Raw genomic sequence first — 22740 nt, forward strand, 5'->3', positions numbered from 1 at the left:
GCTTTAGGGACAGGCTGTTCTTTCTGGGAAAGTGATGGGAGCTCTTTTGTGTTCATTTTTTGAGATTTACTGTGGGTCCTCAGCAGCTGGCTCCTCCAGGCATGCCAAGTCTGTCTTTACTATCCTGACCTACGTTCTGGTTTTTCTTTTCCTTCCACTTGCTGTCATAAATAAACTTAAAACTCTTTAAATGCGGTGAAGCTAAGTGGGTGCTCAAAGCATGCCTGAGAGGAGACTGTGTTTTACACACCGTGGAGATGCAGACACCTCCTGCTTCAGCCTCCTGCTGTAGGAACAAGTATGGCAACTTCTTTTCCAGAAAACCTTTGGTACAGAGGGGTTTTCTCCTCTTCCAAAGAGGTGCTATGGCAGACCTGTCCTTTCTTTTCCTCCCTGATAAGTGATGACTGCAGTTACCTGAGGGAAAATATTTTGGTCCCTTATTTGACTCAGACCAAAATAGACATTGTTCCTGCAAAGCACAGTGTCCCCTGGGAATGGACATGTGAAGCAACACATGTCCTGGCAGCAAAATGGATGGATGCTTGAGGCACAGGTCACAGTAATGACTTCTCACCTCTCAGACCTCTCTCTGCCTCCTGATTTTCCAGGAAAACTGTTCTTTTCTGCATTTTTCTCACGTTCCTCGTCAAGTCTGAGTGGCTGAGTTGCCACAGGTAAGCTGAAGTGGGACAGACCATAGGCTGTGGTCTGTTTCTGTTTAGAGAAGCACATCTATGTGGTCAGCAGAGTATTAGACATGCAACTAGAGGAAAGGACTCTCTCCCTCCAACTCCCAACTTTCCACTGAGCTCAGTAGCCCCTTGCTGATGGTGATGATGAGGACGCACTAGGTACTGTCAGTTTGCATCTGTGTTGGCTTCCCAGCCAGGTGGCATTCTGTGTTTGAGAGACATCAGCTTGTGCAGGAGCACAGACAGCTTCTGGTTTGGGTTTGATAGTTGTTACATTGGCTGCGTAAGCTGAGCAGATGTGATGTGCAAACAGGTTATGGGGAGAGGAGATAATTCTGTTGTCTGCCATGCAGACAGTTGGATGTGTGATGGGCATGAGACCGGTAAGATAATTTGCCTACTGCATACAAGAGTGTCAAGGTATGTGAGTATATTAGAGACAACTGTGAAAGAGCCTGTGGTCATGGTACATCTTAGTACCAGTGATATAAGAATATATAGGAAAGAAGTATTGAAATATAAAGGTAGATTATTAGCAGGAAAGCCTAAAGCTAAAGCTTCTACAGTAGTCTTTTCTAGTACACTGCTGGCTCCATAACTGATTGTATATGGACAGGAAGAATCATTCTCAGATGAAAGAAAAGATTGTGTGGAGAAGATGTGAGTTTTGTTAAGTCACTGCTAAATCTGTTTGGAAGGGGATACACTGCATGTAAGGGGTAGGAGAATAAATTTGCAGGAGGCAATGGGTCTGCCAGCTGTAGGTATCCTGAGTCTGGCAGTAGCTGGTATGTTATCTCAGAAAGCAGCATATGAAGCTACTGTTCCTTGGCAGGGCTGCACCGGGCATGAAGCAGACGTTCTAATCCACAGAGAATTAATTTATTGCCTATATCTGGTCACTGGTGCCCACCATTGCCAATGTCTTGTCTTGCTGAGCTGGTCAGATTACCAATAACTTGGTGTTTCTCTTTGGCTTGGTGACCTAATGATCCAGGGGGTTTCAGAGGTGAAGTGTTTGCATAATGATGCAGCCTTCCCTGCAATGGACCTTTTGCAGGCTGCTGTGACCCCGCCTGAGCCCTGTCCTCTGGGGCAGAGGAAGATGGCTGGGTTTTGTACTCTGCTCACCAACATTTTGTACGAGCTGTGTCCCAGCTAAACAATCATTTTTACTTCATCTTTATGGTAAAGTCACTTTATTACTATAAGCGAGAGGGAAGTTGGCTGCTGGAAATGTAGGTAAGTGGTCAGTAGTATATGCTGTGGAGAGGGGGGAGGAATCTGAGGGTAGCTAACTAGTGAAGAAGGCAATGAAACATGGATAGGACAACGGAAAAGCAAGTGATCCTTTGGTGTTCAGTAATTAAAGTGACAGAAGATGGATGGCTGTGAGACAGCGAAGAGTAATCCAAAAAAGGAGCAGCTCCTGCAGAGACACACAGATTTGGGGATTGTTGTTAAAAATTAAAACAAACCCAACAGGCTCATAAAAAAGACGTTGAGAAGAGAAAGGGAAATACGTGGCATGGCTGGAAAGGATGGGGCAATGAGCTAGGCTGTAACTGTTATGTCCAAAATGAAATGAGATTATTGAACATCCATAGTTTCTGACTGGAAACTGTATGCAGGAAAAATAAATTAAGCTGTAAATAAGAGGAACAGGCATATATTTCCAGAGGCTGTCAAAAACTCCAGAATAAATAGATTGTGAAGTTGAATCTATATGAAAGCAAATAGGTCACAGGAATACGAATGTGGTAATATCAACGTACTACTAGTTCTAAATTTGAAGTGATGAATACAACAGGCAGAAAGACATCAAAGAGGTATCAGAACTATGTACTGACGGTGGAGGCTTTAGCTAGCCTATGCTATTAGCAACTTGCAGTGTAGGAACCGCCTTTTTTGGAGCTAGTTGTTCTGCAGTCAAACATGTCGATAATTTGTGCTTACATAGCTCACTTTTATAAGAGGAGCCTGGAGCACCCTTAAAAGGTAGCAAATTCTTTAGCAGATTGGGAAAAAAAGAAAGATATGTGGGTATTAGACTGGACTTAGTGTTACACTATCGTAACTATGGGCTGAATTTTATCTTGAGAACCCAACAACTTGAGATCCCCAGTGAAGGTATTGGTGAAAGATGGAGGTGGAGAGCATAGGTCTGGCTCCTGCCTGTCTGTGCACTGCACACCTCGGGAGCCAGAGGCCTCTCTGAATGGGTGCAGGGAGCTCTACATTTACAGTAATCTATATGCAGTACATTACTTTCCTCTGTAAAGTGGAACTTGGATGCTTTTTGTTCTCAGGAAAGATTTACGGAAGAACCGTTCTCCCTGTGGGCACTGTCTTCATCAAATGCAGTTTAGTTGAAATGGAGAACAATTTTAGGTCAAAGATGCTGGAGAACAAATTGGGAGACTCTTGCTCAGTTCCCAGCTGTGCCCCGTGTCTCCTATCTGCCCTTGAGTAAATCTGCTTGTTTCTCTGTGCTCTGGCTTCTTCTCTGAAGAGCAGAGATCGTAATGCATCGTTAGCCTGTCCTGTTCAGTTAGATTAAAAACTCTTTGGAGCAGGCAGCATGTTTTACCGCATGTTTATGTAACATTTTGCATAATTTGAATTTGATCTTAGCTAGTGTCATCTAGGACACGTGGAGATACCTCATAAATAATACTAATAATATTTTAATATTGATACTGTTTAGCACATTCACAGCATTTAACCCACCTAAAACAGCACTCAATACTGTCGGCATTGCGGTGATTGAGCGTTAGTCATGTTGGCTCCATTCCCTGGCATGGTGCAATCTGTCAGCTAGCCAGAAAGCTGATGGGTTTAGTGAGTGTGTACTGGGTGTCAGGAATACCTGAATTTTAATGCAGTCCCAGGCAGTGACTTACCGTGTGATCTCTGGGTAATGTTTTTTCTAAAGGGGACTCTGATCTTTGGCCATCCAACTTGAGGCAGCGGGAGCCAGGCGCTCAAAGGCTTGGAGTGTCACCATTCTTCTTGACTGTGTTAGAAATGACAAGTATTACACACTCCTGAAAACCAGGTTCTAAGCAGCTCATGCATTGGAGAACCCAAATCAGGGGCCATTTTCAAAAAACTCTCTCCTTTTCTGCTTGCTTGCTTATTAGTAGCAAAGGGGAAGTATTTATGTACCTTAAGAGGTAGTTGTGGAAATTAGTAAAAGTTTGTATAGTGTTTTGAAGGAAGCACTAGATAGTTTAAATAATCTCATTTTCACTGAGTGTTCTTTGTTGCAGGATGTAAGAGGAGGGAGGGAAGAGAAAGAGAGCAGGTGCACAAGGAGAGTACTGGCACATCTGCTCATCCACCACAGGGTCCCTTCTCGTCCTCGGTTAAGAAACTTAAATAATGAATATCTCTCCTGCCCCTCACAGGTACCTCTGTCACATGTACATGTCAGGAGCTTCCTTTTCAGGTGGCCATCCATAGCCAAATATTTTTGTCCTCGAGGAGGTTCCAGCAGCTGCTGCAAGCCTGCATGCTGGCTGGAGCAATATGCCTCCAGTTATCTGCTGAGGCAGATTGGCTCAGTCATTTGCAATCAGTCCCTCCTCCAGGCACATGCCTTGCAGGCCATTGATGCCAGTTCTTCCAGCATACCCTCTGGGAACAAGGGCAAAGGGGCCAGCTACAAACTTCCAAAAAATTGAAAACAGTAAGGGAAAAATGTGCATTCAAAGTAGGGGGTGGTGGCATCTTGAATCTCTGAAAATTATGAGTTTTATTTAATTACAGCCAATAATGAAACAAACAATAGGAGCTCATGTCCAGCTCTTTTTGTTATTGCCCTGCATTTTGCTTAGACTGTATGCAATTTCTTCCAAGTGACCTTACCAAGAACTCGCTACCCTTCTGAATTAATCTTTATTTATTTTGCTGCAAAGCTTTGTCACTGCATGACTTTCTTTTCTGTACTGAAGCACTCGTCAGAAAAGCCTGGTAAGCTAAGCATGAGGCACGTGATTTAGTGATGGTGTATCCACTGAAAGCATCGCCTAGCTGGGAGAAGGGAGAAAGGCAAAGTGGCTTTATCCATCTTTGTGCCTCTCTAATTCAAGTCTGCTGCTGGAGTCAGACTACCCTCTAAGATCAGTTAGCCTTGAAAACTGGCTGTCTGGAGGAGCAAGGTGCTCACTTCCACATCCTTCAAGTGATGTGCTGGGGTACAGGATACTGCCCTGGCACCTGCAGAGATCAGAGCCCCTGTGCAAAAGGATATGTACACCTTTTAAACTGTGAGAAGGTCCATAATCCATCCTTTGTGCTTTCACTGTCATCTTCACATTCCTGCAAGGCAAGACGGCCTTTTATCAAAGGTGCCCTGCACTCCCTTCAGACGTATTTGAGTCGTGCGTCCCTGTGAGCTCAGCCTGGACTCGTGTGACCTTTACTAGAGATAGGTGGGAAGTTGCAAAGGGCGGAAAAAGCAGTCTGTAACATCTGAAAATTAGGATGGACTAGAAAGGCAACAGTGATGAACAGAGACCAGTGCAAGACAAAGGGGCAGGAACAGGAAGACAGTGAGTGTTTTGTGGGGTTCAGACCTTCACTGCTGGTGAAGTTTCTTCTACCTGTTTTCGTCTCCAGGCAAATGACTTCTTACTCAAAGGCAGATGTTTCCACCATTCCTTTGTACTTGCTATAAACTAGTAGGGGAGAAAAACAACCCTCTAAAGCAATACCCAGGTCCCACGTCTGTCAGTGTTCCACATGTCTGTGCTGTAGTCTTGAAAAGGTGACCTCGAGCTCTCTAAGCCTGGGCAGTGACAGGCAGCTGCATAGCAGTGCCTCTTTCAGGATGTTAATTGTGGGGCACTAAGATATTCCAGATTGTTTCCCAAGGCCCACTGAGCCTAAAACCCACAACAAAAGGATAAAACCCACACCTATAAAGCACTTGAAAGTAAGATGAGAAGACATCCCTTGACTGGGAAAGTGAAAGCTGTGCTGGAAATGGAAGGAACTGACCATGCTTCAGCCTCTACTTGTCACTTTGCAACCAACTTTTCCCTCCTTCACGTGTGTCTCCTTTCACCTGTTTGAATTTGTGAGCTACCAGAGAGCTCATCTGGTAGGCTTGTGGGGCACAATGCAGTCTCACCAAAATGAATGGGAGGCAGGGATCTGTATGCTGTAAAAGGTCCCACAAAATGTTCTTGTGCATCCTTAAGGGCCTGCATGTCTTCCAAAACCTGGCCCTCTGTTTCAGGTTCCTGAATAAACATTTATTCCCCTCTTCGTGCTCTTTCATTCCAAATGTTTAAGCATTTATTTCCACTGGAGTGAGGGAAGGAGAGCTCTGGAAAGAAAAAGAGATGGAGACCAAGGCAGAAGAAAAAACCTGAAACAAACCAGAAAACATTAGGAGCAGTAGGGAGGCGGAAAAGTAGTGCCTTCCATTTTTTTTGTTAAGTTTTTTTGCTTCCCTACCCTCCCAAATCCATCATCACTAGTTGCTTCCTTCTCGCTTTCTTGAAGTTGAGTCACACAGACACTGCTATTATAGTGCTATACTTACTTGGTGGATATGTCTAGTGGACCCACCCGAGCTAAGGACCCCATTCAAACACCTATCATGACATGAAGGCCAAAGAAGGGGCTGCAGTAGTCCCAAACGTGGCAGGACTGTTACATCAGTTTGTCAGGTGCTAGGGAAGGATTATGCAAATTTGGATGGTGTTTCAATGAGGCAGGGCAACGAAGCACGGAAACAAAGAGGGAGCTTTTGGAGAGATTTTGATTTTTCTTGCAAAGCCCTTTGTGTTTTTACACTTTGGAAAGAAATTTCCACCAAGTAAGCTTAATCACATCCAGAATATATCAGAGAAACCTCCCCCCTCCCTCCCCACCCCTGTGTCTCAGGCTCTGGTTTGAGAATGATGACTCCACCGGCCTTTCTAATCTTCTCATTTCCTGCTTCCTGGGGTCATGCATGGTGGGAGCCCTGTATCAGAGCATTCAGCTGCCCCATTCAAATTCAGATGTTGTTACTCTGAATCACACTGCTAATTTAAATCAATCCTGGACTGCAAACGCCTTCCTGCTTTGGCCTTCCAAGATCAGGTCTTCTCTAGAGCAGAGATCCAACTGCGTGCAAAACCAAAGACTAACTCTTCCAAGATCCCTACTTTGCCACTGATGTCAGTAGGGAATTGCCTCCACAAAGTGAAATGTCAGTAAGCAGTAAGAGCTTTACAGTTCGGATCCCAGTTTTAAGGTTCAGGGAGTTTCATCTGGTGGTCCTTCCCCGGTGTCTGTTACCCCCGCAGCTCCATCTGCAGCAGGAAGCAGCTGCTGAACCTGATGCTTTGACTAGGAGATTTTGAAGCAAAATTCTTTCAATTGTTGTATAGCATAACAATGTTCCAAGCTGCAGTCCTATCACCTCATGCTGTGACCTTGTTGAAGCTCTTAATGTGAAGCCAGGTCAGGTTTTGGATGGTGATCTCCAAGGCAGAGCCAGAATGCTGCAGGAGGTACCATTTGGGAGTCAGCAGGAGGTGTGATTCCTCAAGTCAGTCCAGAAATGTTCCCACAGCATGGTGGAGTATTGCTTTGCTGGCAAGTAAGACATGCAGCCACAGTCCCAGCCATCTGATGATATTAAAAAGCTCTTTCTCCAGGAACAGTCATTACCTCTAATACCCTACTCAAGTTTAAATTTGGGTAACTACTTTCTTCTGACCTAAAAAAAGATTCTTGGGTGATTTTTTTTTTTCTAGATACTATTTTTTTTTTTTATGCTTCCTATAGTAAGCAGCTTTGTAGGAATGTTAAACACTGTTAAACAGATGCTCTGTTGCACCGTGAAAGCTAGATGCGATTTGGAGGTGGGTCATTATCAATAGAGAAGCTCTGAGGCCCAGGTGCTATAGGCAGCAGGTAATCATTAATAGTAGGGCTGTGTAGCAGCATTAATGAAGATGCATGGTATGTGAGATATTTTAATAATTTGTGGTGGGATCTGCACACCTCTTCTGAAGAAAATAGCAGGTTGCTTTAGAAGACCAATGTATACCCATCCAGGTGGTATGACATCCAGACAGAATTCTTAGGATAAGTCACACTGGCTTTAGGGCCGATAGGCTCTCCTGTGGTCAACTTAGTGAAGAGCATCATAAAGAAGCCTTGCTTTCTCTCTGCAGCTTCCTGTTTGATTAGGGGCCCTCTGTGGCCTGTTGCGGTCCTACACTAGGTCAGAGCTCTCTCCAATTTCTGGAATATTTTAAGACTTGTCTCAATGTGTTAATACCTCTGTTTGCTCTTCAGATTCCTTCTTAGCCTCTTAATCTCCATTGTACATTTTTCCCACTAGACGTTAAATTTCTTTCTATTATTTTTTGATTTGCTGGACTTGAGAGCTTAATGGATGCAATTAGCAGGTCTGAATAAATTGCTATGAAAAGAGTTTTAAGAAATGAGAGATTTGCTTCATATTGTTTCTGTAATGAAAAAAACCCAACAACTTTCCAAAAGCCATCTTCAATTATTGTCAACCTCTGGAGGGGGAAATGACATGGTGTATGAGATACAACTGACTTAGTTCTTATTAGTGTCTAAGCTAAATATGAATTTGAGCTACATGCAGCCAATAGCCTGTGTGGCCTGGTACAGGACAGTCTTTCTGAGCAGTTCTGGGGAGTTAGACTGATCAGAGAGGCTGACCTATGACGCTTTGTTTTGTTGGTGTTTATCTGATTTAATATGGATATGACTGAGTCTTCTTCTAATGAATCTCTTCTTGATGTAAAGTCCCTTCTAAAGGGCAGAAACATGGAAGCATTGCCAAGCATTTAAAATCTTTCTACAGTCTCACTCTTCTGTAGCTGCTTGTCTTGCCTCCCAGTAACACCATCACAAGTTGTGTAAGTCTTCCCTAGTGCCTTTCAAATCAACAAAACAGTTTTGCTGTGTTTGGAAGTACTGCAGTCCTTTCCTTGGCATCAATATTGTGAAAGACTTGAAGACCTTGGCAATGCTGTCTAAAGTTCAGGTGCTCCTCTCTCATGAGAAGAGTGTATAAATGATGATGTGATGAAAGCACACGTGTACAAGAGATTGCATGACATGGGAACACCTAGAGCATGTCAACCTTGAGAGCTTGCAAAAAGGCTTTATAAATTGCCCTCTGGCTTGGCCGCCAAGAAATCCTAGCATTGCAACACTGGGTATTGACCTTTAATTTCCAATTGACTCAGAACTCAGAGAACAAGTTCTGAGGCAGGTCAAAAAAGCACAACCTTTTTCTGTAATGTTGAAACATTTCTTTGCACTAAAAAAGACAAAGAAGAAATGTTTCAGCCTTTCCAAAATAGGATTTTTAAAGCTTTTTGTTCTGAGAAATGTTTTGATTGTTTTGATCTATTTGAACACAAACACATTTTGAGATGTATTTTCCTTTGAGTGAACATCAGATGTTACATTCAACTTTTTTTAGTGAGTTAGCTTAGCAGATTGAGACTGAAGAGAAAGAACCCTGTTGCTTCTGTTGCCTTGTTTTGTAGAAAAGGACAATGAAACTCCTATGCATCAGCATAGAAAGGAAAAAAACATGTGAGTAGTGATAAGAAAAAAGTAGGAGGGGAAAAAAAAAAATAAACTCCCCTATGAGGGCATCTGCAAAAGCTAACAGCAATGAGGGAGAGAAAATAAGCACTTCTTTCCCTGGAGCTACTTGTTTCTCTGATCTTCACAACACAAATCACTCTTTCCATTATAAATGAAATACGAACTGTCCTGTTGCAGTTACAGCACCCTACTGGCTTCTTGCAGGAGGGCCACAAAGCAGGGGAGGAACACAGCACTGTCCTTAACTTATTTCAAAAGGAGGGAAAGAAAATGCAGTTACCGCAAACTGGAATCACAGGGTACATCCATTTAGCTGGTGGGAAGCACGGTGGGATGGAGGGGTAGGTGGAGAGGAGCCCAAAGGGGAAGCAGAGAGGGGTGATGGTGCAAATGTGATGTCTCACCTGTGGGGTGCCCACAGCTGTGGGAGGCTGCAAGGAGTTGTGTGCATGGGTGGCCGGTGTCTGGGATGCACTGCACGGGGCTCCGTGTTTCCAGTTCTGTCGCTGAGCTGCTCTACCGCAGCAGGCTTGTCTCTCTGTTTTGAGGCAGGAGCAGGTGCTGCCGTGACCAGCCACACCTGGCTTTCCCCCCTTGCTCTAAGAGCTTTGTAGCCAAGGCATTTCTAGTGCAGGTTAAACAGGTCTGAGATATTCAAGACCTGAATTGGCACAAGGCATACTCTAGGAGTGGCTTGGAGATAGCAAGAGGGGAGACTGAGCGATTGTCATGCTTGTAAAGCTTATATATTTTTTTTGTGCTGTTAGGAGCGCTAGCCACTGGGGAGCTCTTTGTGCCCGGTGTACTCTTACTCTTTAGGTGATGATGAAGGAGGAAGAGCAGAGGGGACCCCACAGTGTTGTTTTGTTTTGCTCTGTTGTATTTTTCTCGGTGATAAGAAGCAGAGATTGAGGCTGATCCTAAGAACATTAAGCAGTACCCAGTTTTCCAGGTGCAAGCTATTTACAGCTCCAATACAGCATACCTTGCTTCTGCTATTTGTCATTCAGGAATCAAGCCCAAAAGCTTTGTCTGTATCCCATCACCTGCTTCTAATCATCTTGCATTACATATAGTCATGTTATCAGGCACTATCGCAACATGTCAAGCTCCCAGAAACACCTGTAGACCTCCTTAACTCTCCTGTAACTTCTGGATTTTGGCCCTGACTCCATCCCAGGTAGTTTGGTTTGAATGATGGTTCTTTCATGGTGCGTGCTGGCGATGCACATCCCCATGGAGTCTCTCCCCATCCCAGTCTTGCTCTGTCCATTGGAAAACATGATGAAGGGTCAATGGATACACGGTGGCTGCCTCTGGCCAGCAGCTGGCTGGGCACTGTCAGGGTGTGGAGCGACAAGGATGACACCAATCAGCAAAGCGAAGTGTTGCTGCCACAGGCAGGCGCCAGCTATAGAACCAGTACAAGGAAATGTGGTTTAGGCAAAATGTAATTAACCTAGATACGGATCTTGATGTCACAAGACAGTGCTGAAGGCAAGAGTTTAACAGGACTTTTATAAGGAGGAGACAGTTATGTGGATAATGAGGATAGCCCATCGTTAAAGGAGTCAGGAAACCTTTTTCCTTTGCTATTTTTACTTTTTCAAATAAGTGCCATGACCCCTTTATCTTTAAGGGCTTGAATCAACTGTGAACTGTCACTGTTAGGGTTAAAACCTCTCCCTTTACGGGTGAGTTGTTAATAGTGGATTGCTGTGGGTTTTATGGTACTTTCCTCTGAATCACCTTGTGGTGGCCAAGAGAGAGGAACTGGCCATGGGCAGAAATGCCTGGGTGTCTTTTTAGTTTCCAAAACCTGTTGAAGGCCCCAGACTTTGCTGGGAAAGGTGTTGGGAGCAAAGCTGTGGGAAGGGAGAGCAGCAGCAAGGAAGGGCTGAGGCGGGGTGGGGGGGGAGCATGTGCATGGGTTCGCTTGTAATTAGGAGATTTGAACTTTGAAAGAAGTTAATTAATAATGAAACTTCTGACTGAATGATGCAGATTGTGAAGACCGGCTTTGTCAGCAGCTCAAATTAATTACAGGCTCAGGCACAGGGAAAAGGAGGGGGTGAAGGATGCGGGGAGGGGGAGGCATCACCGAAAGAAAGATGATAAACCTGGCTGCAGGCTGTTGCCGTGGTGACAGGAGGCCGTCGCTGTGGTTGACAGTGGTGACACATTGAAGTCAGCAGGTACTTCTAATTACCCCCTCCACCGACCCAAGCAGGCAGCAACCTCTCCTGACTCTGGGCAGGAGATGCTTCGGTTTTCTCCTCGCACTTTCTTCTTCTCCATGGCAGGCTGGATGTGCCTTTTCAGAGTCCCTGCCTGCTCTGAAAGGAAAACCGTGGGGTGGCAGCTTTTCCTAATGTTGCTTTAATAGCCCGGGAGCAGCCAGCGATTCAGCAGCGTCCTCGGGAAGCCCGGACAACGCTGGCAAGCTTTCAGAGAGCTGGTATCAAAAAGTAGGGGAGGAGAAATCGAGTGCAGCCAGCCACAGCTTTTTGAGCAAGAAGATGAGGGCCTTGCACATTTGGCCCAAATTGCAACGTTCTGGGGAGTGCTCCCTGTGGCTGGCCAGGTCTTGTGCTTTGGGGTCTTGCCAGCTGCCCGAAGCTGCCCGGCCAGGGTCGGAGTGGCCTGGAGCAGGACGGGGCACTGCAAGGGGAGGGAGAAGAGCAAAGGGAGCACAGGAACATCCTGACCACCCACACATTGCTGCTGCCGAAGCACGTGCACAAAAGTGTTGATCTGTATGAAATAAACCCCTGACTTTGAGCCCCTTTGCCTGAATTCCCTGAATTTGGCTGCAGTCAGACTAGTACTCTCTGCCTCTAGGTCTCTTGTGTCATGTTTTCTGGATGTTTGTAGAAGAAAAAAACCCCTGGCTTTTAAAACAATTTCTGCTTTTAATTTTTTACATATTAATTTCATCCAGGGCTGTTCTAAGCACTGGCTCTGTCCATACGTCTCCTGACTGCTTTATGCCTAGGAAGAGGGATTTTTGCAGCCATTGGCTCAGCCCACACCAAAACTCTTCTGGCCCCTCAGAGAGTGTCATTCAGAACTGATCGCTCCATCAGGGAAGTGGTGCCTTTCCAAGTAGCTGTCAAAGCACCTGCTGCAAAATGGAGAGGCTGAGAGAGCTAGGACTGCTCAGCCTGGAGAAGAGAAGGCTCAGGGGGAACTTACCAATGCGTATAAATGCCTGATGGGAGGAGTAAAAAGGAAAGAGACTGCTCAGTGGTGCCCAGTGATAGGGCGAGAGGCAATGGGCACAGCCTGAAACATGAGATATCCCATTTAAATGTAAGAAAACACATTTTCACTGTGTAGATAGTCGAATACTAGAGTAGGTTGCTCAGAGAGAGGTTCTGGTGCCTTCATCCTTGGAGATATTGAAAACCCAACTGAATGTGACCCTGAGCAATCTGCTGTAGTTGATGCTACTTTGAGCAGGAGTGTTGGACAAAATGACCTCCAGAGGCCTCTTCTACCCTCAACCGTTTTGTGGTTCTGTAATTCTGTGAAGGATGATGCTGAACAGATTTTGAAAAGTCCAGAAGAGAATTTGCGATCTTACCTAAAAAGCCTGCGGGAGCTAATGGAAACCTCTGCAGTTGCTGTCCTGGGCTTTGGATCAGATCATTAAAGAAACATGTAAGAGAGAGAAGGGTGGAAAATAGAAGTTGTGTTGTGTAGACCTCTGAGGACAAATATTCACGCCCTTTTGGTGTATTCCTCTACACCAAAGTAGAAAGTCTGCATCGAGGGTGGGCTCCATGTGCTTTACTTTGTATAGCATTTGGGATGAACATAGTGATAACATGTTCTTGAAATCACCTCATAGCATGATTGGCACAGGAGAGCTGGTGCCCTGCTCTTGTCTGATTTTGCAGCTGAAGGTAGCTAACCAAAAACCAGGTGGAGGAGAAGAGAAAGAATTAATAATCTTCTAGATGAGATTAGTCACGAATCACTGTCAGAGAATGAACATGGAAGAGTTGCTCAGAATGAGCCATAGATGTTGAGTGTCTTTCAGAAGTGACCAGAGATACAGGCCATCATTTTGGTTTCATTTCTACAAGGATACAAGGACTGAAAGTAGGTGCACTCAGTGGATTATATTGTAAATGTGTAAATTCTTGGATCTGTTGTTTAAAAAAAAAAAAAATTTGTCTGAAAATGGAAACTGAGCACATATGCTTATTAGGTGTGTTAAAATACCCAAGAAGGATGGTTCTGCCAGATGTTGGAGGTCTGTTCTCATTAGATCTACATCAATGCTTTGCAATGCTAACAATGGGAAGATATCACAGAAATGTGCCCACTTTTAGAGCTAAAATACTGTAAATGAGTTCTTGGATGAGTTCATATCAGTTCTTAAACTCCTTCAGGAGGAGAGGGATGGTGAAGAGGAGGCAGGTAGAGGGTGTGGAGAGCACAGCGAAGGTCACACAAATACACCATTTTTATTCTTTTCTGTAATATATAAATGAAGTGGCACTTGATGAAATTAAAAGGCAACAAATTAAAAATAAGTAGGAGGAAACAATTTTTAATGTAAAGTATAATTAGCCAATGTAGCTTATGGCTGCCAACTATTATCAAAGCAGATATTTTAGTAAGATTATCAACAAAGGATTCAAATGAATAAGCAAAGCATCTGCAGGGACACTAGTGTAGCTGAGAAAACAATTATAAGGGCTATCAATCCTCATGCTGTAGGGCATAAACAGATCACCAGCTGGGGTCAGAAACGCAATTTTCCCCCATGGTTACTGAATAACTTAATTAGGCACATTGTGAGGTTTTATCCAACATGGGTCACTGCTGGAAGCAGAATAATAGATTAGATGGACCATTGACCTGTTCTAATATAGCAACTCTTTATCTCCAAGTTCCTCTCAGAAGGGAAGAGGGAGACTTCTAGCCTTGTCTTCTATACCCGTCCCAGAAGGGCAGTAACCACTAGACTCACACAGAGATCTGGTTGACCATTTTGATTTAGATCCCTGAATCATCAAATGGTTTGTGTTGGAAGGGACCCTAAAGATCATCTAGTCCCAACCCCCCTGCCATGGGCAGGGCCCCCTTCCCCCAGCCCAGGGTGCTCCCAGCCCCTTCCAACCTGGCCTTGAACCCTTCCAGGGAGGGGGCAGCCACAGCTGCTCTGGGCACCCTGGGCCAGCGCCTCACCACCCCCACAGTGAAGAACTTCTTCCTTGTATATAATCTAAATCTGCCCTCTTTCAGTTTAAAACCATTACCCCTTGTCCTATCACTATCCTCCCTGTTAAAGAGTCTCTCCCTATCTCTCCTGTAGACCCCTTTTAAATACTGGAAGAGATCTCGGAGAGATCTCTGCTACATTTGAGTATAGGCCACCATGAAAAGTCTCTTCCATTTAATTGGAAGATTCAGTAAACCAATGAGGGAAGAGACTTAGCAAACCACCAGGAAAGGAGCGAGCATGTATTTAACTCTGGCAATGGTTTGACTTGTATAGATACATTAGGCCTTCTTTGTGCTACCTCTACTTTCCCCTTTCCAAAAGAGTTTTGGCTTAATTAAGGAGTGGAGTAGTGAGGAACTGAGAGGGAAAAACATAAGAATGTAATAGGTCAGCCTACCAGCAGTTGTAATTTCCCTTAATCTTCCTATTTTGTCACCCCAAGCTTAAGAGCAAGCTTATCTCAGCCACTGATGCTTTTACAGAAGTTTTCCTTGACTCTTTTCCACCTGGTTTGAATGTGTCAGCATGATGGTGATTTTGTTAAACTGCGTTACCCTGGGGATGTACCAGCCATGTGAGGATATGGACTGCCTTTCTGATAGGTGTAAAATCTTGCAGGTAAGCAGACTTCCTTCTTGTGATGATGCCTCAGTCCAAGTGACAAATTTTCATGCATGCTTTCCTTCAGCGTGTGAGCAACACAGGGTGGCAAGAATGTCCCTGGCAATAAGCAAATGGCAAGTGCTTGCTTTGAGGAGGTGAATGGGGCAAAAGAGACGTAATGAATTAAGTGTATTTGTGACCGTGAAATACAGAACAGTTGATAACCTTCCTGATCCTGTGCACAAGGAGGGGTTTCACGACATAGACAGCTACAAGCTGCATAGCTCAGAGGTAAGTCAGGGAGAAATAACTAAGGTTACAGCATCCAGACAGGAAAGAATAGCAGCCCCCGATGCATTTGCTACTCTGTTGATAATCAAGGTTACTGGTGAGTCCACAGGTAATGTGGCATTCAGGATGCCTAAAGGGAGAAGAAAGAAAAGGTATACCAAGAAGGAACATGGGTACGTCCAGCCTATGAATGCAATATCTGTGCTTGCTGTTTCCCCAAAGGGAAGGTGACAGAAAAGTTTGTCATCAGTAGCATTGTTGAGGTTGTGGCATTCAGATATCTGAAGCCTCCATCTGTGGTTGGTATGTGTTGTCCAAGCTGTGTGTGAAGCTGCACTGTGTCCTCAGTTGAGCCATTTGCAGCAGGGTGATGAGGAATCCCTCCTGGGAGACACTGGAAGGACAATGTTTCCCTGGCCAGGTTTGGACCTGCTGGTGCTGAGCCAACGCCTCCTTTCAAGTCTGTGTAAGGAATCTACATCAATTACTTCACCCATGGGGAAAAAAACCTATAAAATCCCTTTGCTTACTTGAGCAGCAGGAAGCTGTGATGCCAGGACTGCATGGAAGAAGCTTTTCCAGGCTTCCCCCAAGTCATTCTTAGAAGTACTGAAATTTGTATTTATTTCACATTCTGTGTTTTTAAACTCCAAGGCTGAGAATGCTTATCAAACGTGCTCCTGGTTTCTGTTTGGCAGGTATTTGATGATTTCATCTTCATCTTCTTTGCAATGGAAATGGTCTTAAAGATGGTGGCCCTGGGGATCTTTGGCAAGAAGTGTTACCTTGGAGATACCTGGAACCGCCTGGATTTCTTCATTGTCATGGCTGGGTAGGTCGATAGTTTTGGGGTTTATTTGTTCTGTGTTTGCTAGAGTCTTGCATGGAACAGAAATGACGTAACTGAGGGGAAAGTTTCCACTCTGGTGCTACTCTGGTACATCTGCCAAACTGGAATCGGATCTGCTGGGGTTAGCAGTCTACGGAAGAAACAGTAGACAATGTAGCTTAGGTCTCCAGCTGATGTGCAGTCATCTATCTCACACAGTTTCAGCAGAGGGTGTTAATTTGTACCAGATGAAGAACTAGCGCAGAATTTTTTTTTTTTTTAAATGTCTGAGTGGAAGAGGTGTAAGCATTACCAGAACTAAGCTAGCTTCTCTGTTTGCAGCAGCAGTGTTTCAAAGGCAGGAATGTCATTTTTGTTACTCTGGGCTTTGTCTTTGTATTGTACTGGCCTTACCCACAGTACTATTGGGACAAGTTGACATTTGAGTGTTTTTTACAACAAAGTTGCTATGGTGAAGCTCCGGGTTCTCCTCTGCATGTATGAAGAGGAAAACCTACCAGGATTTGACTATTGAATCACAGCAAAATGTCCATCTCTGATACCAGTTGGCATGTGCTTTTTTTGGAATTAATCCATTTTTAATTAGATTGCCTTGTGGTATACTTAAAAAAAAAAAAAAAAAAGGTCAAAAATAAGTATGTAATAGTGCCTCCCACTTTTCTATTCCTCCCAGCAAGGAACTGCCCACATTTGCTGTCACCTGGAAGTATGTGTATTGCTGACTGAGCCAGCAGTGAGTTTGAGCTCACTTTGCAGAGCTTTCCCCTGTGGTGCAGAGCAGCACTGTCTTTCTATTTGCTTTTGACACAGTTCTATAGCTAGACTGGAAAGTCATTCCCTCTTGAGGGGCGTATAATTGTTTGCTTCTGGGGGGAGCAGAGATTTTCAAACTCAGTTCAGTTGGAAAAGTTTGAAGTCTGATTCTCGGTCAGCTTGTGCATGAAAGGAGGGCAGGCAGATGAAAGCTGTAGCTTTTTCTGAATTACTGCAACATGTATGAGATGGGAAGACCTTTCTTGTGGCTGAGCCTGCTGTGATTAGCATCTGATTTAAAATGGCCCGGTATGGGGACTGCAAGTTCATCAGGAAAGGATGAGTTAAAGCACCTGACAGATGGTGGCGAGAAAAGCCAGATCACTGTATGTTCTAGCCTGAGCTCCTGGTCACAAAATTGCTGGTGACTGGATGCAGGGAAAGCAAGGCCTCCTACCACAGCAGTGTTTGAGGAAAGGGAAGAACAAGTGTGTTTGAAAGGGGGACCTTGGAGCCCATAGTGCTCCTTCCGTGTGGGTGATGTGCTGCGGTGTGCTGGGAGGAAGGCTCTTCTCCAGATGGGCACAGGATCGATGGTATATGGGGTAAAAGGCTTGGGAACTGGGGGGTCTTGCTCTGCCTGATGTCCCTGCAAGCATTGTATGTGAGTGGTGCTATGTGGAGAGATGAAGAAATCAGTGGGGCAATGTTAAATGGAAGAGGGTGAGCTCAAGTGCTCACTGTATGCAGGAAAAAAGTGAAATCCATGCTACCTAGATGAGAAGGGAGTTCACCGTTGCTGGCAGAAATTTGAGGAGAGAGAGAGTCTTTTGTGTACCTGATAGCAGTACTAGGAAAAAAGCTAATATCTGAACTCCTTTCAATGCCAAGGAGACTTAGAATCAATTCCTTAGATGAAAAATTCTCCACACTGATTATTTTATATTTCAGGTCCAAAACTGAAAGAAATTTGTTTCCTGATTTCTATACAGGTGTCCTCATGAAGTGTCAGGCTGAAATGATAGTAATCTCATTAGAATATCTGATCACAAAAGACTTCTGCTAAAGAAAGATTTTTCCATTTAGTTATATAGAACTAATGACTATATAATGTATTTTGAGTTATAAAAGCCTGTGGTTATTAATTCATTATTCTTTGAAATTCATTAAAATTGTCTGCACTGTTTAAATCAAACCCAAGGCTCAAACTTGCCCTTACATACAGACTGTAGGCTTTTATTTAAGCCCCAAGCTTTATCCTGGTTGGTCCCACATCTGGATCGTGGCTTCAGCTTACTCTGTGTCCAGGTGCTGCCTTAGCCTTCTAAGAGAAGACATCCTGCATTAGGTCTTGCATGTTTTCTCCATGTCAGTGAGTTAGATCCTGATCAGAGGCTAATCAGTTTACTCTAATGGCCTTCTCCTTTTCATGGTCCTGGACTTTCATTGCCTGCAAGGGAGGTCATAATTTTGGCTCTCAAAAAAATATCTGTGATGTTGGGAAGTGATGCACTGCCTAGAAGACATGCAGCTTCTCGCCATTTCAAGAATAAGGACTGCACTTCCCAGCCCTTTCTCTTCCCTTCTCCCTTTCCAAATAAACACCAATAAGTCAGCAAAGGTTGGAAGAATAAACTGTAGCATGGAAAAGCAAAGTGCAGGCAAGGAACCACTCTCTCAGGTGTTCCTGGGCAGCTGAGATGCCTCCATCTGGCTAGCTGCATGACAGCATGTTTTATCAAAGAGCATAATGACAATTTACTGCTATTGCCCCAGACAGTGTTTTGGTTACATAAACCATGTATCCAGGCATTCATTTGTAGTTTTTTCCTCACTTCCTTGGAAAGCCAGAAGCTATAGTTTTAGTTAGCTGAATTCCCTCGTGTGGCCCTGCCCTGCTTGCCCCTGCTCCCCACGCAACCCAGCAGCTCAAGGAGGAAGACTCCATTGTCACTAAAAATGTTCAGTTTCCATGGCGATAGGAGCTGACATCACCAGAACTTTCTCCCCTCTCACACGCTCCCTCCCTCAACCACCTTCAACACGTTTTTTTCAGAAAGGATTAGAAAAAACCCAAAACAACAGTCCTAAGTCAACACTCCCCTCCATTGTTCCCCTCCGAGCTCCTAAAACTGAGTGAGGTAATTTGAGTTGGAGAACCCAAATTATTGGTGCACAGGCAACCAGGGCTGCAGGTTCAGCTTGCTGATGCTCCAGTTCCCAACTGCTCACTGCCAACAGGAGGTTGCAGATTCCCAAACGCTTCAAGCAGACCGTGCTTGTCACCAGCTGTCCTGGTAGGAGTCCCTCTTCCCCTGTGTTTGTGATTAGATCTCGTCTGTCGTCATTTGTTTCCCACAGTGATGGGTGCATTCGGAGAGCTCCATCTGAGGCAGCTTCAGAGGGCAGCTTCCTAAAGTTGAGAACCTACTGTGTTTTGAAAGTTGAGATAATGTAAACATTAATCATATTGGAAATGTCAGCCAGTGTCTGTACATGCATGATTTTAGGAGTAGTCACTTATTTCTGGGCTAGCACTCATCGACTTTTTAAGCCAGGCAGTTCTCTACCAAGAAAAGAGTGAGCAGTTTCTCCTGCTTGCTCTACTCGGTGAGGCAGTTGTGTTCATGTACAGTTGGAGATGATGACACGGTCCCTCTGGAAAGGGAGATGTCCTTTTACATGACCCTGTCCTGAGGGTCCCCATGCAAGGAGTGAATTCATGCAACCTGCCTGGCTTTGGGGACATTAATTCAACTGGGGGAGTGGTGGTTCCACCTCTCTTGAGTCAAGTGCTGTAATTAAAGATCTGTGGTGGGAATTATGCCTGTCTCTGACCTCTTCTGTGGCACCCCCACAAAATGTTCTGGTATGCAATTTACTGGTGTAAATAGGAAGGTAGGTTAAGGAGGAGAAGGCTTCACTACATGGCTGGGGGGATGTCTGTGACTACAAATGTGTGCCCAAAATATGTCCAAAATCTTTCCCTAACTACTTGCTGCTTGGAGTCCAATGGCTGTGGAGAGGCTGTTCTATCTTTCAGTGAATGCCCTGACTTCACCTCTTTATTATCGCACTGGAACTTGCCACGTAGATCTCATAAGGTGTGTTCAAATCTGATCCTAACCTCGCCTTTGATGAGAAGAATGGCATGACTTTTACGTTTTGGCATTTTGAGATATACTTGCAGTGTTTTTTTTAACAGCTTTTAAAAGTGGTGGGCATCAGAACAAGATAGAGTACTCTGTGTAGCTGCTTCAGTGGTAACGCTGTCTCTCTATTCCAGCCTGAAATTTCCTGGTTCCTACTGCCAAGCACTGCAGTAGCCCGTCTAATCAATCACAGCATCTCCCTATCAATTCATTCAGCTGCTTTTCCACTGGCTCCAAGCTTGCTTGGTTGTTTTTTTTTTTTTTTTTTCCTCCTCTCAGTCTCCTTTTCTGAAGAAAGAAAATCCCTTCCTATTAGTAGGAACAGAAAACTTTGTTCCCAGATGTATGCTGTTCCATTTGTTCACACTGGAATACATATTATTTGCATTTCCAAAGCAGTTCATACTGTTCTATATCGCTGACTTGTCCTCTTCATTTCTTTTCTGTTCTCCCAAAAATACGCTTCAACTGCAAAATCCACTAGTGATTTTTTTTTTAATTTTCCGCCAGGTTGTGATAAATAAATAAAGAACAGAGCAGCAAGAACTGTGCATTACAGAAGTACATCTGCTCACAAATGAGTCCCATTTACTGTTGCATGTGAGGTTTATTACTTAGCCAGTTTTTCTCCAGCTAATGTATGTCATGATGATTTCATATCATTCCAGCCATATCAACATAATTACTTGTATGAACCAGACTTGAAATCTCATAAGAAATTATAGCACATTAGTTTGATGATGTCTATTTTTCCTTAAACCTCTGTTGATTATGGTTAATTTTATTATCCACCTTTAATCTGTAATCTATCAAAACTGCATATTGGCGATTTCATTACTGTATTGTGATCAGAATCAGTTCAGTCAGCCGATTGAGATCACTGTGTTTCTAAAGTACTGGCACAACATCAGAATTTCTTTGACCCTTGGACGCTTTCCCAGATTTCTGAGACTAATCAAAAATCATCAGTACTGGTCCAGATCTTTTCTGGCCATCTCTTTTAAAACTCTTGGATATAAATTGTCCAGGCTTACTTATCATAGAATATCCCTATTTTTATAGGCACAGCCTAAGATACTTGATCACAGCTGGAGCTGAAACTAGTTCATTATCATTTATGGTGCATATACATCACTTGACCTTCCTCACAGAACTTTTTTTCTCATTGAAGTTTTCTGCCTTTTTACACTGTTTGTGACAATTCTGTTTTCTTGTTCCAGTGATTAACTTGTACCATTTCATGTGCTTGTTCAACTCTTTTACAAATTTTATACAATCTCCATCTCCTAATTTATATTCATTGGTATCAACTTCCCCTCTCTTGCTATTATGTTGCTGCTTTTGCTTCCACTTATGTTGTACTGTCTTTTTAGCCCATTCAGCTTTCTTGTCTCTGTTGAAAGCTTCTACCAGGATACCTGGTAACTATTCCTAAACACCACTTGATTGTCATCCACAATTCATGAATTAAAGTCTTTATTCTGACCAGTTTGATGCATAGCTGTTTCTGTGTGTTTTCAACTTTGTGAATATGGCCTCTCTAATCCATGAAGTATATCTACTCCTGTCGATGACCTTACTTGATTTGTACATAACGTGTAATCAAGTAGTCTTAGCTTTAAATTCTATGATTAAAAAAAAAAAGAAAAAATAAAAGAAAAAGAACTTAATAGACAATCTCTGTATTTTTCCATCCTTAAATGCAATTGTCTTTGAATTGTAAGGCACATCATTATAAATGATGGGAAATTTAGGTGTCCCCAACACATGTTGCCCAAATTCAACTCTTGCAGATGGATAAGGGGGAGAGTTTTTCTTCTGTGAATTACAGACCAATGCCAAGAGACCTAGTCAGCCTGTTTTCTAGTGTGATCTGGATGTATCATATTCATAGGATCGTAGATAATTTGGGTTGGAAAGGACCTTGTGAGGTCTCCAGTCCAATCTTCCTGTTCAAAGGACTGTCAACAACAAACTTGAGGTAGGTTGCTCAGAGCTGTCCAGCCAAGTCTTGAAAACCACCGCAGATGGAGATTGCACCCCCTCTCTGTGACCCAGCCCCAGTGCTGATTTATCTCTGTAACTACTCTCAACCTCTCTTCCCTGCTTGGATTTACGGCCATTGTGTCTTGTTCTCCTACCATGCACCACTGTGAAGAGCGTGGCTTCATCTCCTTACTGACCTCTTTGTAGGTACTAAGGAGCTGCTGTTAGCAAAATCATCTCCTCTCCAGGTTGAACAAGCCCCCATCCCTTGGCCTCTCCTCACAGGGCAAGTGATCCAGCCCCTGAGCATCTTGGTGACCCTCCACTGAACTTGCTACAGTTTATCAACATCTTTCTTGTATTGTGGGTCTGAAAACTGAATGTGCTATTCTAGATGTGGTCTACCAAGTGCAAAGTAAAGGGGATAATCCCTTCTGTCATCTGCTGGCTGCACTCCTGTTGGCACAGCTTGGTATGCCATCAGCCTTCCTTTCATGGACCATGTGTTGCCTGCTGTCCCCCAGGACCCACAGGTCCTTTTCAGCAGAGCCACTACCCATCAGTCCC

The 22740-nt window shown here is 44.0% G+C and overlaps 1 protein-coding gene across 6 annotated transcripts in view; it reads left to right on the forward strand.

The window, feature by feature from the left end:
* Positions 1 to 22740, forward strand: part of CACNA1I (calcium voltage-gated channel subunit alpha1 I) — a 178022-nt gene that overhangs the window by 66565 nt on the left and 88717 nt on the right. For all 6 annotated transcript variants that reach the window (XM_032996854.2, XM_032996860.2, XM_042792996.1 and 3 more), the window contains 2 exons: positions 15045 to 15156; positions 16131 to 16264. In XM_032996854.2, coding sequence (XP_032852745.2) covers positions 15045 to 15156; positions 16131 to 16264 — 246 coding nt within the window. The remainder of the gene's footprint in view (positions 1 to 15044; positions 15157 to 16130; positions 16265 to 22740) is intronic.

This window comes from Tyto alba, unplaced genomic scaffold (genome assembly GCF_018691265.1).
Source record: "Tyto alba isolate M040663 unplaced genomic scaffold, T.alba_DEE_v4.0 Super-Scaffold_2, whole genome shotgun sequence".
Taxonomy (NCBI): Eukaryota; Metazoa; Chordata; class Aves; order Strigiformes; family Tytonidae; genus Tyto; species Tyto alba.